The following is a 17703-nucleotide window of genomic DNA, read 5'->3' as shown; positions in this document are numbered from 1 at the left end:
CGGTTGAGGATGCTGAACCATGAGTCTTGTGACGCTAATATTCATGCCAAGTTGTGTGAAATCCAATGGCTTTATAAAGCTAGAAGAAGCTTTCACCATCGGCTCCATTGTAGAGCGAAGACTCATGGTTCCAGACTCTATGGCACATCCTCCTGTGATCTTAATAATGCCAACAGCGTTAATTAAGTGTTCTTCTCGCTCACCGTGGCATATTATGGCGATTGTTTCGGGATCTTTAGTCATATAGAGCCAAACGTTTGACATCATCAACTTCTTCCACAAGATGCCTTCAAGCTCAAGTATCTTTGAGTTGCAGGCCTTCTTTGGATGGCGATTATATATTTCGTCAATCAGACATGCCGGCTGCTCTTTTATATTATGAATTGCATGTGGAGCACAGATGTACTCTAACTGCAAATCTTGAGCGCAGATGTCATGACGAAACTCGAAGTAGCCTTGACCATTGAAATCCACAGCAATTGTATTAATTACTGTATCAGGCATCAGGAAGCTGCCATTTGTCAATTGCAATGGTATTGGCGTAACATGAATAACTTGAAATAAGTTCTTATCCAAGATATGCAACCTTCCGTAGACATGAAATTTGCCTTTCTCTATGGCAAAGCCTACACTCGACTGCAAATTTTCTACTACCTGATAATTTGAACCAATTTTTTTCAAAGTTATCTTTATCGCATCACGAATAGTTCTGCGCGAGGCAAATTCTAGAATATTGCCACTACCGGTCTTTGCTCTAATCAGTTTTCTTTATAAATCATTTAACTCATCAAGGTAATCACTTGCGCTTGTGTACATCGACAACACTTCTAGTCTGACTCTATTATGGTCTGTTACAGCGTGCCGTGCTTGAAGTTCTTCCGTCAACTTTAGCACTTGATTCATCTTCTGGGTGAACTGTTACATTTTTGCATTGACTTGATCAACTGTCTGATCGACCTTAGCATTAAGCAGCATGTTGTGTTGTTTTACAACTGCCAAGTTCTCATTTTCATTATGCTTCAATTCGTCAATCTCTTTGTAGATCTCATCATTAACACCAAATGCGTAAGTCAGTGCCTTGCCGAGAAGTCCTCGTTTCTTCCTAATTGATGAACTGGCAACGTTATCAATTTGTTGCGATATAGAGTCTGCTTTATGTCTAAGATGTTCCATGTAGTATTTACAATGTACATCGTGAGTTAATGTTTCAGCGATCTCACATGCCCTTGAAGTGTTTTGGAAGGTCTCTTCAACCATTCTCTTATCCTTGAAAAGTTGATCATAGGGATAATCTATTTGAACTCTAAGAACTCCTCTTTTCAAGCGAGCAATACCCAATCTTTCCACATACAATCCTGATTCTGGTTGAACAATGCTGTAGTTGTGCGTTTGTGCTGCTCCCAGAGTCAGAAGCGCTAAAAGCATAAATAGCAGAATTAATTTCCATGAGTGCCTTGATGGCCTTGCTCGAATCTGCGTTGTATGACAGAAGTTGGATGTGGTTGTTGGGTGCTGAGCAGGTTCTTCTTCAAGTTCTTGTTGTAATGGAAGCCGTGCCAATTTGGAAATCGGCCTTCTTTTTAATCCATTTTGGTTTTGATATCTGCTACTCTGGGTAGCCCATCTTCCCCTGGGTGTATTTCAGTCACTCTGGCGAGTGGCCATTGCTGAGGAGGGGAATTTTCGTCTATCATCACGACAAGTTCTCCAACCTTGATGGGTTCCTTCTGTTGTTTCCATTTGTGTCTTTGTTGAAGCTGCTGAAGATAGTCTCGCGACCATCTTTTCCAAAGCTCCTGTTGTAGTCTTGTGACTGTCCTCCATTTCTTCAAAGGATTTTCTTCTTGAACCAGTTCCTCTGGGGGCGCAAGCATTTGCCTTCCGATCAGGAAGTGTCCCGGGGACAGCGTGGCCAGATCATTAGGATCATTCGACAGGGGGGCAATTGGTCTAGAATTTAAAACTGCCTCAACCCTTGTTAGAACCGTGGTAAATTCCTCAAACGTGAGTGAAATATCGGACATCAATGCCTTTAAGTGCTTTTTGGTCGACTTCACCGCTACCTCCCACAGTCCACCAAAGTGTGGAGCTGCGGGTGGAATCATATGCCATTGGATACCCTCGTCCGTTGCATATTTTGCAGCGGATTTTGAGGCAGTTTCGGTCGCATTTCTGAGTTCACTGTCAAGAGTGTTCTTTGCTCCCACGAGATTTGTTCCGTTATCGCTGTAGATATTTGCAGGTTTTCCTCGCCTGCCTATAAATCTCTTGAGAGCCGCAATGAATGTTTCTGTCGACAGATCACTTACTAACTCCAAGTGCACAGCTTTGGTGCTAAAGCACACGAACACAGCTATGTAGCCTTTGTTTTTGGTTATTCCTCTTCCTTTTGATGCCTTTGTGTAAAATGGACCCGCGAAATCAATACCGCATGACGCAAAAGGAGAAGAAGGAGTAACCCTATTTTGAGGGAGATCTCCCATCAATTGATTTGGGGTATGCCTCTTCTGTCTAAAACAATATACACATCTATCCAGGATTGTTTTTACTGTATTCCTGGAGTTTGGAATCCAGTACTTGTTTCTTGAGTAGTTTAATGTTAAGGATATGCCGCCATGTATTGTAGACTCGTGAGCATCTCTAATTATGAGTGTGGCAAAATGCGTCTTGTGAGGTATAAGAATTGGATGCTTCTGATTAAAAGAAAGCTCCGATTTTTCCAATCTACCTCCTACTCTCATAATCCCATCATTGTCTAGAAATGGATTTAGACTGAGAATTTTGCTCGTTGATGGAAGAGACAGATTTTGACGCAATCTGTGAAGTTCTCGGTTGTAATGACCAGCTTGAAGTATTTTTACAAGCTTGTTTTCTGCTTCAGCTAGTTCTAAGACTGATAGTTCTCCCTGAACTCGCTTAGCTGATTGGCAATTCTTAATGAAACGCAAGCAGTATGCTGTAATCCTTACTGTTTTTGTGAGGGAGTCATATTTGTTAAGAAGTTCTGACTGTGGTACATGAACCTCCGGAATCTTTTCCTCACTGAAGTTTGCATATGGAATTGATGGACCTGTTGCCCATAATGACAGCGAATGCGTAGCTCCTTGAGCTTTTGCAATAATCGCGTCCATTTCCTGCAAGAATTCATATTCCTTATCTGTAGCCGAATTTTACAATATCAAATTTGAGAATGAGATTTTCAAATGTGAGAATCCGGTTCTCAAACTCACAAAACTCTCATTGATTTGACAAGTTTTTGTTCGAAAAATCGCATGCAACTCGTACAATGAGATGCTCAGAACAAAAGTTGACCGTGTTAATAGGGAAATGCATACAAAAGAGACCACAATTGCTCTGAGCGTCCCCAATGTGAGTTGAGTTTCAACTCAATGTGAGTAAAATTATTTGAGTTTGAGCAAAAATGTTTGAGTTTGATAATTGAATAAACTCAACATTTTCATCTTTCACATTTACTAAAAAAAAATGTTCAAAAATACCTAAAATGACACTATTTATTAATTTTTATAAATATTGTAACTTTAAAAAGCCAGCTAGCCATAAATAAATATATATTTCTTACAAAAATAGTGAAAAATGTGACTTTAAAAATATTTATGTTTTCGTGCAAATTATCATTTTTCCTGTAAATTACACATACTTTTTACATTTTTCTCGCTTTCCATTAAATGTTATCCTGAAATATCTTAAATTAAAGAAAAAGTAATTCCTAAATTAAAGCATAATTAAATTTATTTTGAGTGTAACTAAAAAGTGAGGTTAAATCTATTTAACTGTCACCAACTTTCCAGTGAGATTGTATAACAGCGCGAAAAATATTTGATAATGTATTTCACAACTCGCAAGATAAATTATCACAAGTTCATTATATTGTGAAAGTTCTCAATATTCAATTTATAAGAGCAAAATAGGATGAATCAATCATCAGAATCATCAAAAAGTAAGCTACTCTAAAAAAAACAGGATACTTTACGTATTTCGAAAGAAAATTTTATTTGTAGGCGATGATGAGACCATTTCCCAGAGTGCTAGATCTGTACGTTCCCGAACGAAACACCCTACGACAGAACAAAAAGAAAGGTTGGTTGAGGAAATTGAAAAAAATAAGTTGCTGTTGATTGGGGGTCACCAAGGACCCAAAGGAACGGTATTGAAGAAAAAAGCTTGGGATCGCGTAAGCGATATATTGAATGATATGAGGGCACCAGGGTCAAATCCCAGAACTGCACAACAGTGGAACAGAGTTTGGCGTGATTTAGTCATAAACGCCAAAAAAAGAAATACGGCTAAAAAAAGGGATTTTAGTCAGACTGAGGGTGGTCCTCCAAAAGTTCCACCTTTGCCCAGTATGATTAAACGCATACTGAATCTTGTGTCCGAACAAGCTGATGGTGTTGCAAAATCTCCAAAAGGCACAGTCACGAGATCCAGAAACAAGCCTGCAAATATACGCAGCGAAATCGAAAGATCACTATGTGAAGTTGCTGCGCCTGGACCATCTAAACCTCGAACATATTCTACAACAAGTTCGACATCTTCCACATCTTCTGACTCACAGGCTAATGATCTTAAATCTCACGATGAGTTGAATAGAGAATCAAATGGACGCCAAGAACTGAAGAGTACTTTGTCGCAAGATGTTCAGTTTCCATCAGAGTCACAGCCTTCACAGCCGATTAAAAACTCGCAGTTTAGTCCAATTCAACAGCATCCGATATCACAAGATTTGACCCCGCGTCCAGTACCGTTACCGCCTTCTGGATCTAGGTCAATATCATCTAACATTCCGGCTCCTCAACCACAGGTCAGTTCTGAAGCACAAGTCTCCAGTTGGGAAGTTGAGAGGGGAGTTCTTTTGGAGAAATTGGCTACACGAGACAAGATATTACAAATGAAGGATCTAGAGATTAACAGGCTCAGAGAAGACAACAATTTTCTCAAAAACGAATTTATAGCCATGAGAACTATGGCACATGAACTTATAAATAAAATGACTACACAAATTAACTTTCACAAATTCTCTGGCTTCCGGATGGATATACCTATGCACAGTCCTGGCTCTGGCTCTTAATTTCATAAATTGACACCACAAAGAGATTATCTCATTTATAATAATAATATATCATCTCAATCGTAATAATGGAAGAAAACAATTTACTGCTATCGTAACGAAGTCCATGCCGTGACAATCCTATAATTATTTAGCGCAAAATTAATAATATATAGAGCAATGATAAATTATTTTACTTACTTGTTAATATTTCTTTTGACTAATAGATTGAAAATGACGAAAAAGCACAAGATTCTAGCAATAATCCAAAATAACTTTCTCTGTTTACTTTTTCACCTTAAAATATTTGGAGGTTATGTAAATGTCATTGAACACTTTTGCATATATTCACAGCTAGTGTAATTGACTGAAAATCGTGGTATTTCAGTTATTATTAAATTACACTAAGGAATAATTTTGATTTTTTAATGTTTTTTTTTGTTTCCCCCCTTACCTGTCTCCCCTTACCAAGTTCTTAGGCCTTTAGGCCTATTTTGACCAGTATCCTGTGTTGAAAATCCTTCAAAAACCATAAACATCCACAAAAATGTATACCAAAATCATCAATCTATAAAATTAAAATATCTCCCAAATACTGAGGAAAAACAAAAAATATTTAAGACGGGAACCTTATACATTAATGGCCGTACTGATTTTTTTAATGTATGCTTGTCATTAGATATAATCTTTTTATTTACGATTACACTGATTTTAATTTAAACTTTTATATCAATAAAATGAAGAGTGTTTAAATAGTTGACTAATTTCTAGACTATTTAAAGTTATTTAAACAAATTCCTGACGTATTTCAGCTTTAGGCAAGAGCAAATAAGAAATATTGCGCATTTTGTGTTTCATTAAACACGAAAAAGATATTCTAATGCTATAATTGAGTTTTTTTTTATTAATTTGATTAATCATTTTTGATGTTTATAGATAACTTCTATATTGTTCTCTAGGTAGAGTTCAAACAATAAAAGAATCATAGGGATGTGAAGCCTGATATAATGTGAAACTACTTCTCGTTAAAATTGTTTCACCTGCACTTGATCTCATTCTTACTTACATTCATTGAAGTTAAAACTTTAGAAAAATGTCTTAGTACCTACATTCGACAAAAAACGAGAACTTTGTTGGGTACATATTTAGTGTTTATTCGTATTAAACCAAGATACGTGATAATGATCTTTCATATCTAAAATTTTTAGTTCTTCCTATTTATAGTTTAATGTTATTTAAAAATTTTTGCTTGTAGAATTTATATTTTTGTAGAATACAGCAAGTTTTCAAAACTCTACGCTGAGAGTCATACAAACGATATATATTCAAGAGGCTAGAATCTAATAGAACTGGTTTATAAATCACTCAAAATATACCCCAAAATAGGTTAGGCGTAATGTAATTGAATTTTGGATAAAAATTAGTTAACGGCTGTGGACCGGTTCATAACCGATTAAAATCGGCTTATGGTTTTGAGGAATTTTAAGACCTTTCTAACGTGCCCAAACATGATGCCAATCAGTAGAGAAATGTGCTCTCTAGAGCCTTTTAACTTTTGACCTTTAAAAACCGTTATTAGGAATGATTCAACGGGATTTTCATATATGGACGAAAAGTCCGCCTAGCCATATTTTCTAAAACATATCCAAAAATGAAAAAAAAATTCTACACATTTTCGAAAAATCTCAAAAACATGGTTTTGGAAGGGAAGAGGAATAGTTGGAAAAAAGAAGAACATGACAATGGTCCAAGGGTCGACTTATGGGGATACATAGAAGGTCTCAAGTCGCTATCTTTTACCGCTTGCTTTCTCGAGGTGATGACATGCGAACGATCAGATAGACAAACCGCGTGACAGAATTTTTCAGAAATTGTCTGAAACGCGAAGACATGTCGAAAAGAAGCGATCCTCGGGGGGTGGAAGGTGGAAATTTTGGAGTGTAAAAAATTCGAGGGATTACCACAACGAACAGACTGGGCTTTTCTACATGGTCATTGCTTTTTACGCCTTCATTGCTTTTTTACACGTGGAAAAAATATTCAAAAAATTGCGGCACCCAATCAATTTTTGCATCAATTTGATGTTTTTCTCGTTCTCTAAGACAATATTCTTTAAAAAGAAAATGATATTTTAGTAAAATTTGCCAAATATAAATACTTTGATCAAAAAGCATTTGCCCGGTCAATTGCTCTTTTCTTGACAGTTCCATATCGCATAGTCCGTTACATTCTCTATTTAAATTGACTGTTCGAAATTTCATTGACCACCATCGAAATCAGTTGATGCCAGAAAAAATCAAAACAAAGGATTTGTTACTCATAAAATTCTCGTGAAAACTTTTGAAATATATTTAAAATAAGTCTAGGCATTAGTGAAATTAAAGTTTAGTATAAAATACATGTGAATGTGCACTACATTGTTTTGAACATCTGAAAATATTTCCCGCCATCGACATTTTACTTACACTAGATGGCGCTGTTCTCAGTATGAGTAATCTAATCGAAAGCAATGAAGGTGTCATATTGACTTTTCCATTGCTTCTTTTATAATCGATGAAAAGATCAAAAGCCTAGTCTGTTCGGTGCTTATGTACTGCTTTCTCTCTGTGGAGTTCCAGCAGTAAAATGCACTGAACATATTCTATTTAAAAAAAGAAAAATGTTTTTTTATAAGGTCTTGATTTATATTTATAAATGATAAACGAATTATAAGCATATGAAAATAGTTATTAGTTTACTACTAGGTCCATTAATCGCTGTCGGACAACTTCACCATCATCAAAATGATTGGCTTGGGGATTAATTGGTCTGTCTGGTATTTCCTCGGCATATTCGTCAAAAAAATGATGACCTCTGGCGATCATCTGCGAGGATATCAAGATGTTGTGAATTACACAGCAAGCAACAACTATCTGTCCCGCAATTTCAGGCCTATATCGTAGTTTACGTTCTGAATTGAGACATCTAAAAAGATTTTTTAATCTTCCGTTCGTCCTTTCAATAACACTGCGTGCCTGCGAGAGGATATAGTTGAAACGTCTCTCTCTTGCCGGTGACTCATTTCGAAATGGGGTAATCAACCACGGTTTTAGACCGTGACCACTGTCTCCTATAATATTGAATGAAATATTAGATTTTGTTTCTCTAGCATTAACTAAAACAGTAATAAAACTAGTAATAAAATAACAAACACAAATTTTTCAAATATAGTATGACAAAATTAATTATTCATAAAATTACGTGAAAATTGGTATCTTACCTAAGAGAAAAGAGTTATTGTGTGATCCTGAAAACTTCCTTTCTAGGAAATAACAGAGATCACTCTGTTCCCACACATAGGAATCATGGCAGGAGCCAGGGAAGTTCGCGTTGACATTCATTATAAACAAGTCAGAATCACAGACCTACACAGAATAAAAATAAATTAAAACATAAGAGAAAAACGATATTCATAATTTCAGTGTCAATATAATATTGAGAGAAATATAATTAGTATTTTTGTTATTAAATTTCGGCATGCTACATTTCCGAATTACAGTTGTTGATTACATATGTGTTGATAGGGTCAACGGGGTCAACACATATATGATTCGTGTTTATCTGCAATATTCTAACACTGGTAAAAATGAATGGATCACCAGGGATCATTTCAAAAGAATCATGGCCTAAAAGGTTCATTTTCATCAAATCACTTGAATTGAATTGATTCTTCTTTAATGAATCACTTCAGTGATCCAAGTAAAGGATCACACTCAATGATACATTGAAAGGTTCCTCGAATCGATCATTTCAGAAAGATCGATGTTCAAGAATATTTTTCTGCCATAACTAATAAAAGGAAAATAGCGAAAATGAGTTTTTAGGTTTAAAGGAATAATATAACAAGGCAGAATGAGACATTTTTGAGACAACTATTTTCAATCTTCAGGATATTACGCCAAAAAATATAGAAAATATAAGATACATTCAAATGTATCAAATTGAACATTTCAATTGGATCACTATTGCGATTATTTTACATGAATTTTCTTACTAAATAAAACCATTAAAACAGTAAAAAATGTGTTTACTGTATTTGCTCATATAAGGGGAACGTGTCTAAACTAAAAAATTGATAGCTTTAAAATTTTAACCGTGATATTTCAGCGATTGAAAATTTGGTACGATATGTCAAAAGTGATACATTTGAATGGATCACTTGGATAATCACGCCACTTTTAGTGACGTCAGTGACAGTCACTGAGACTCGCTGAGCGCATAAATAAACGGGGTGCGCTTGTCGTGGAATTTGTGTCCTTTTAGATATTTAGTGGCGCTTTTCTATAAATTATAATGTTATAGGTAAAAAAGAATTAAGTTTATAGACTTGTGAAAACGTGAAAAATTTGCCAAAAGTGAGTAAAAAAAATGAAAATTAAAATAATCCCCAGTTGCACGGATTTGTACGATTTTAAGTAATTTTGTCGGTGTTCCACCCCCGGAAAGAGAGAACTTTCTGTTGATCAAATAGTGAAAAAAAATCCTTAGATTTTCATTGTGTAAAAAGTGTTTTTTGCTCTACGTTCAAGCTTCGGAACATTTAGAAGCGCATATCTGGAAATATTTCAGATATATATGTTTTTCTTTTAATTTGTTTTGAAGGGCAAATGCATTACATTTAAAAAAGATTAAAAAGTCATCATTTTAAAAGTTCCATTTGATCAATTCACTGATCTATTGAAAAGCTCCTCAAAGTGAACCATTCAAAGTATCAAAATTTGATTCTTTTGCAATGGATCAAAATGATCTTTCAAAAAAGGATCGAAATGAAACATTTGAAATGATGGATCATATTTGATTCACCAAAAGGATCGCGAATGAATCAAAATGATCCACCTTTTTTTACCAGTGAAGTTATTAATTGTTGTAGATACTATTTCACCAGTTAAAAAATTTTCACAAAACAAAATTAGTTAAAAAGGTCGACATTAAACCTGAAATTGTAGATTTTTTCACAGTGTTTAAAATTTTTAGAAGTTGACTCTATCGGAATCGTACTGTACTATGAATGCTTTATGAAAGCCTAAGTTTTGTAAAATGTTCGAACTCGTGAGTAATATGATATACAATACTGTCTCTCTATATGCATAGTTTGGGTACTTTTTTTTTGACAGTTTTATCTCTGAATATGCACTTTTTTTTGAAATTCCGAACGGCTGTTTTCTTTCACCTTCACTTTATCTTTTATGTCGGTGGTGGTTCTCCTTCTTTTCTTTGTATTACTCATTTATAAATATTTTATTGATTAAATAATGAGAAATCACAAGCAAAATCACTGAACCATCCTCCAACGACATAATACCTCACTTTGTCAAAATGTAAACAAATTGATTTTGAATGCAACCGACACAAAAGCTGTGCATCGACACGTTATGCATATAGTATAGAGAGACAGTACTGTAAAAGAAACTGGAGATGTTTGAGACAGGGGTAGCTTGAGACAAGTTGGATTTCTTTTTGATTATTAAAATAAATTAAAAGAAACACCACTGAGCAATCGTACTCAGCATTAAAACATCTTAAAGAATAGATATCCTCAGTTTTTTTCTTGCTTAGTATCTATAAGCCGTTCCCTAAGTAATCCAAACTAAAAAATTACTAGCATAACATTCAAACTATGTTGATGTTCTCGATCAACATATGCGTGTTCCACATTCTTTGGAAGGCCTGAAAGAGTAACGTGTGTTCCATCGACGCATCCTATAATCCCGTCAATCCCGCACATTGCTCGAAATCTGTAAGTTGAAAAAAGGATGCAAGGTTTTGGTGTTATGAAACATGCACATTTTATTCTATTATAACATATACCGTGATTTGATCTCGTTTATTTCCCCTACAGTGTTAGGAAAACACACATACTTCGGGTGTAAGTGAACAGAAATTAAGCGACTTATCTCGCGTATAATTTTGCTCACTGCTGATTGACTAAGGCAAGTCAGAAAATCTTGACCTACTTTTTTTTGGTAGCTGCCCGAAGTGTAAAAATTAAGAGCTGTCAGAACTCTTAATTCTAATGGAATTCTTGTGCTACGCCTTCCTTCAGTGGCAAAAGGTCTGAGTTCCTCGATCAGTAGCCTTACTAAACGTTTGGTAAGACCAAAGTGATATTTAAAACTGAAAAAAAATATGCCTTTTTATACGCCTTAGTAATATATTTAATAAATCTCTTAATCTTTAGTTTAGAGTAGACTGTCTCTTAATTGAGGAGGTTTAACTGTTTAAACCTGTTTTTCGGACGTGAAACTGTTTAAAATCCAAAGACTTTTTATTACCTTACAATACCCACATTAAATTTACATACTCATATTCATCGTAAATACCACATAAAAACCTCAATGATAAAGAACCGCGATATATAACTAAGGGAATAGTGAACTTTAATAAGAAAGTCGCTCGATTGATAAAGAACCCAGTGATAGCGGAAGTCTACTGTATTCATCTTACTTTTCTAAGTAAAAAAAATTTTACCCCCCCTCCTGAGCAAAATTCCTTCCTATGCCCCTGGTTTCGCCTATGTGATATTTTATTTATTTATTAATTTATTTATTTAAATATTTTTCATTTGCAATATATTCTGTTTTTTCAATTTATTTCAAATTTTTACACGTAGAAAATTAAAATATGACGATGGTTAAAATGAGAATCATAAGTGATGTAGACATTTTATACTTACTCACATTATGAAATATTTTGCAAAATACTACTTACTGTCGTTCTGGCAAATTAAAAGCGTTGGTTGTTTCCCTCAAATACTGTCTTGCTAGCCTAAATCCTTGCCTTAGGCTGCGCATAATAAAAATGTTCAATTGGTTTCGTGGGCTTCACTTTTGGAAATATTAAAATCACCACACAAAAACACTGCACTGATGCACTGACACTGGAATTTTTAAATGTAAACCATATTTTCCAGTATAATAGTTTGAAATATTATCACAAAATATTCTCAAATAATGTGAATTGTGTGAGTTTGAGAACCATATTCTCACATTTGAAAATCTCATTCTCAAATTTGATAATGTAAAATTCGGCTACTGGCCAGGATTCCTCAGGTCGACGGAGCCAAGACGGTCCAGCCCACCAAAGTTCTGAGTGTCTCAGTTTAGAAGGACAGATACCTCTCGAGACTAAGTCTGCTGGGTTTTCAGCAGTTTCAACATACTTCCAAATATTTCTATCAGTAAGTTCATGAATTTTTGAGACGCGGTGTGCTACACAGGTCTCCCATTCACCTGGATCCTTTGCAATCCACGCTAAAGTAATCTGAGAATCTGACCATGCATGGACTGACGCTTCTGGTATTTGCAAGGCACGTGCTGTTGAATCTAAAAGCTCTGCAAGCAGCACGGCTGCACATAATTCCAACTTAGGAAGTGTAACCTTGGCTTTTGTTGGTGCCACACGAGATTTGGCAGCCAGAAGTGTAATCTTGTATTTGCCGTTGTGAATTATTTTTGTGTACACAACTGCACCATAGGCTTTTTCAGATGCATCTGAAAATCCATGCAATTGTACTTCAGCGCCTGGTGAATACATTGAATACCGTGGAATTTTAATTTTTTCGATTTCCGGTAACATTTTGATAAAATCCGTCCAATCCTTCTGAATGTCCATTGGAAGAATTGTATCCCAATGCAGCTTTCGCTCAGTTTTTTGCTTTTCTTTGTCATTATCTTGACATTTCCATGCTCTTTGCATGATGAGCTTTGCTCTCAATACAACTGGACCAATCCAACCAACTGGAAAAATTCCAAAAATGGAAGCGAGGTCCGAAAGGAGTTTTCTCTTCGTTAACTTTCCAGGAGATGGTGTTTTTACCTTGTACTGAAAATGATCAGTATGCGGATGCCATCCAATTCCAAGTGTTTTGAGAGTGTCTGTATCGTTGAGATGCAAATATTTGGCTTCGATCTGTGTGTCGGATAAGTTAGTGAGCAAATCTGGAGAATTGCTTGTCCATTTTCGAAGATTCATGCCTCCTTTCTGAAGCAAACCAATCAACTGATTTTGCAATTCCTGAGCTTGCTCAACTGTATCAGCTCCCGTCATTAGATCATCAACGTAAAAATCATTGAACGCCGTGACCGCCTGAGGAAATGCTTCTCCTTCATCTTTCGCAAGTTGAAATAAAACTTTTACTGAAAGGAAGGTGGCAGGAGCTTTGCCATAAGTAACAGTGTTTAATCTGTACTCTTTGACTGGGTCATTAGACGTGGGTCTCCATAAGATTCTCTGGAAATCCCTGTCCTCTTGTGCTATTTGAATTTGCCTAAACATCTTTTCGACGTCGGCAGTGTAAACGAATCTGTGTTTGCGCCATTGGATTATGATGTGACTCAAATCATCTTGAAGTTCTGGACCAGCATATAAAATGCAATTTAAGCTCACACCAGTGTTTGTTTTGCATGACGCATCAAACACTACCCGCGTTTTTGTAGTGGAGCTGTCCTGCTTGAATACAGCGTGATGGGGTAGATAATATTTACCTCCATCCCTTGGAGCAACTGTCATGTGTCCCAAAGCAATGTATTCTTCCATGAAACTGCTATATTCCTTTCGCAACTCCTCATTAGTCGCAAATTTCTTTTCGAGATGTACTAAACGAGCCATAGCTTGTTTCCGGGAATCACCCAACTTTGATGTATCATCCTTAAATGGTAGCTTCACTTCATAGCGTCCATCCTGAGTCCTAGTATGGGTTTCAGCGAAGTGTTTTTCACAATGATGGATAATTTTCTTATCTGGCTTTTTAGTTTGATCCATTTCCCAAGATGCTCTTAGCTGCTCATCGATTTCTGCCATAGTAATCATACTTATGGCCTTTCTTTCCGATGAGTTCCTGTTAGTGGGAGTTGTTCCTGTAAGGATCCACCCTAATTCGGTATTCTGAGCGCATAGGAGTTTATTTTTCTTTACACCCTCTTTGAGAATTGTCGCGTAAATTTGAGAACCAAGGATTAAGTCAATTGGTCCACTAGTCATGAACGTAGGATCAGCCATCATTACATTTCCAATCTTCAGCCCTTTGTAAGAAGAAGATTCAATGCTTCTTTGGGGTAGAAACCCCGTGAGAGACGAAAGTACTAAAGCTTGAGCATCTAGTTGAAAGGTTGAGGGAAATCTGGGTGCAACTTGTATGCGTATTTGATACTTAGAAACACCCGCAGTAGCACCACCAATTCCTCTGACTGGCGCATTAATTTTTTCTCGTGGAAGAGAGAGTTCTTGTGCTGCCTTTTCAGAGATAAACGTATCCCCAGACCCTGTGAGTAGTAAGGTGCCAGCAGAGTACTGTCGTGACGTCACCTGTGTGACCCAGCAGAGTACTGTTTTGTGACGTCACAGGGCTATAATGCTGGTCGATGGGCTACCTTCAGGGTAATCCCTCCTCCCCGTTCCCCCCTTCCCGCAACCCCCTTTTCGGTTTTCGGTTAATTTTATTGGCTGTCCCAGCAGAGTACTGTTGATTCTTATTGGCTGTCCCAGCAGAGTACTGTTGATTCTTATTGGCTGTCCCAGCAGAGTACTGTTGAGAATCATTTTTATTGGCTGTCCCAGCAGAGTACTGTTGTTGGGAACCATTTTTATTGGCTGTCCCAGCAGAGTACTGTTGTTTGAATGTAAACCGTTTTGATAGTCATATTGCGATTTTAAGATGTAAACTTTAGACGGCCATCTTGAACTTTTTGAGATTGCACTTTTAAAGGGTCATTTTAAAATGCAAATTAGCTTGGTGGACTCTTTCTCATGTAATTTTTTCTCCCTATACAATGCGCAGATGACTGTGCACTTTATCCGCACGTGATAGGAAAAATGTGTTGTGGCTTTTCGCTATCAATGAATGAAATTTTAGGTGAGATTCCTCATAATCTTTTTCCTCTCTGCAATGTCCAAGTGAGGAAAAATGCAAATGCAATATGAGACCTTTTCGCGCTCGCTATCATATGGGAATGAGTATGCAGAGTGCAAGAATTTGATTCCTTCAGACGGAGGAAGGCAACACGGAAAAAATGTCTTGATGAGTGGAATTTCACAATATTTTGCAAATCTTAGATCACCCAACTACTCAGAAGAATTGCAAATTGTGTTTTTTTGGTGTCACATACAGTGAATGAAATTTTAGGTGAAACTCTTCATTATCTTTTTCCTCTGCACAGTCCAAGTGTGGAAAAATGCAAATGCAATATGAGACCTTTTCGCGCGCTCACTACCATATGGGAGAGTCTCTTTCTATCATTCTCAGTGCAAAAATTTGATACCTCCAGACAGAGGAAGGCAACACAGAAAAAAGACTCGGAAGTGCAATGCAATTGTAGCACCTCACTGAAAAATGAAGATCAGTAACAGATGATCAATGAAAGAGGAAAAAAAAACATTTTTTTCACATTTTATAAATTCTTTATTGACAGACAAAAAATTAATCTATTGTATATCAGCTTATGACAAAATGATATTCCTATTTTTATCAATTTCTAACTTCGCATCATATTCCGCATACACAATGCAAGTAATAGTTGTTGAAATTGTCTCAGAGAAACGAGCTTCTATACGAATAGAACCCTGATCTAACAGAGAAAGGCATCCACCTGAATGAGCATCGGGGTTCAGATCATATGCCAAGATGAAAAATCCATTTTTAAATTCTTCATAAGTGATGTCATGCCCTTTGTCATCATAGTGAATGCCTGTCCCAGTAAAGAGAGTCTGATATGCTTTTGCATATTGATCTTTAGGATAATCCATGTGAAGAGGATTAATCGGATATGGTGTACCATTTACAAGTAGGGCGAAATCTGAGATATTATAATGCTGAAAATTAAATGGATCTTGAGATCTTTGTCCATTATATGCAGAATTGTCAACCATGGCAAAAATTACTCGGCGTGGCAAAATTCCATGAAGTATATTGTCCAAATTTATGGAATTAGACCCCGCGGGAACTGTTAGTGTTTTAATTTCAACTTTTTTATAATGGTATTCTGCATTCTTGTGCTCAAGCACTTTGTTATGGGCAAGAAGAATATTTGGATTTAAAGTTATCTGTTTCATATACATTGTTGCATCGTGTATGCGAAATTGTGGATTATGATTATCATTGCAAAGAAGAAAGAAAGATGATTTCTCAAGAGTAATAATAATCCTTAGGTCTACATTGTTAATTAAGAATAATGGCTGATTGAACATATCACAATGCAGCCGACCCAAAACCTCAATTACCTTGCTATTTTTAATCAAATTATTTCTTTTTGATTGATCTTTTATCCATCCAGAGTTGCGTAGGAAAGTATTTTTGGCATCTTGTCCATAAGACAAAAGTGTCTCAAAATAGCTCCTGTAATGATAATCTCCTTCACTCTGGGAAATTATCCTTCCATTGAGTGACACAGACACCGATCGTATGAGTGAATGCAGGATGTTGTTTACAATTCCTGGTTGATCAATATCCTCATCTGTGTATCTTTCTCCATTTTCATTTAAGAGTTGAATTTTAAATTTCACGTAGATTGAAGATAGATCTCGATAGCAATCTCCATTGGATACAGAGTAAAATTCAATCACTGATGAATTATCTAGACTGGCAAGGGGTTGATAAGAGATTTCATCGGCTCTGAGAATAGATGTTTGCAAGGGTGGAGATAGAAAAATGTCCAGTTCGCTCTTCATACATTCTGTATATTGAGTCATTATGAAAAAATATCCAAGACTCTAGGTTTTTTATTTTGCTTGGCTTTGACCTTTTTGAGCTTTGATCTCTTTTTAATAATCTTTTCCTGAATTTTGTCAAGAATATTTTTGGCTTTATTCTTTTTCTTCGATCTGGACCTCACTAAGGATGATGAGGGAATAGAAGATCCTCTCTGTGGACTCGTATATATACCTTCTCCAGTCATAGTTTTGAATTTTTTAATAGCTTTTTGTCTTAAATCATCTCGAGCTTCTCTACCCCGCTCCAGAAGAATATCTTTAAGGGGTTTTGTACCAATATCTGTTAAAATTTCAGCTCCTGTTTTTGCAGCTTGTGTTTTCAATGCAGACAATCCTCTAATAAAAAGTGGTTTTAAGAATCGAATTAGGCCTCCAAGAACTGAACCCAGTCCTCGACCTCTTTGTACGCCATAGAAATCAGGAACATAAACACTCCCAATTTCTCCACGGCCAATTTGTCTCATATAATATGAAGTGTATAGGTTAGCCATCTTTGAGATAGTGAAGAAATCAATAATAACAGGTGTATTTATATCTTTTCATAACATCATTTATTTCTCTTAAAATGAAGTACTAACATTGTTGGTGTTGAGCTTGCTTGAAAATTGTAGGGTTTCCCATTTTGGGATGTGATTAAAATTTCAATCGTATCAAAATCATTTTTTTCTACAGGAAAATATTGAATTCTCTCAAATGATTTATAAACTTCATTGTTCTGAATTAAAAGTATGGTCCTCAGGCATCTTGCAAAAGTATTGCTTACAAGTTGAGGCCTAATTATATCAGTGTACACAAACATTAAGTCCCTGGTGTGGCTTGTTGTAAATGGGACTGGAGAAATTGATGGATGCAAAACTGATGAAACAAAATCATCCCTGTTCACATCATGTATG

At 36.1% G+C, this 17703-nt stretch overlaps 1 protein-coding gene across 1 annotated transcript; it reads right to left on the bottom strand.

Moving 5' to 3' along the window:
• Positions 1-1580: 1580 nt before the first annotated feature.
• On the bottom strand, positions 1581-3131 carry LOC129808851 (uncharacterized). Its single transcript, XM_055858759.1, has one exon. The coding sequence runs from the start codon at positions 3129-3131 to the stop codon at positions 1581-1583; it is 1551 nt and encodes a 516-aa protein (XP_055714734.1).
• Positions 3132-17703: the final 14572 nt, after the last annotated feature.

This window comes from Phlebotomus papatasi, unplaced genomic scaffold (genome assembly GCF_024763615.1).
Source record: "Phlebotomus papatasi isolate M1 unplaced genomic scaffold, Ppap_2.1 HiC_scaffold_117, whole genome shotgun sequence".
Lineage (NCBI taxonomy): Eukaryota > Metazoa > Arthropoda > Insecta > Diptera > Psychodidae > Phlebotomus > Phlebotomus papatasi.
Note: the sequence above shows the minus strand (reverse complement) of the source record. Positions and strands in the feature narration are given on the sequence as shown.

Coding starts and splice junctions, on each gene's coding strand:
- LOC129808851 (XM_055858759.1), bottom strand. CDS start 3,131: ATGGACGCGATTATTGCAAAAGCTCAAGGAGCTACGCATTCGCTGTCA.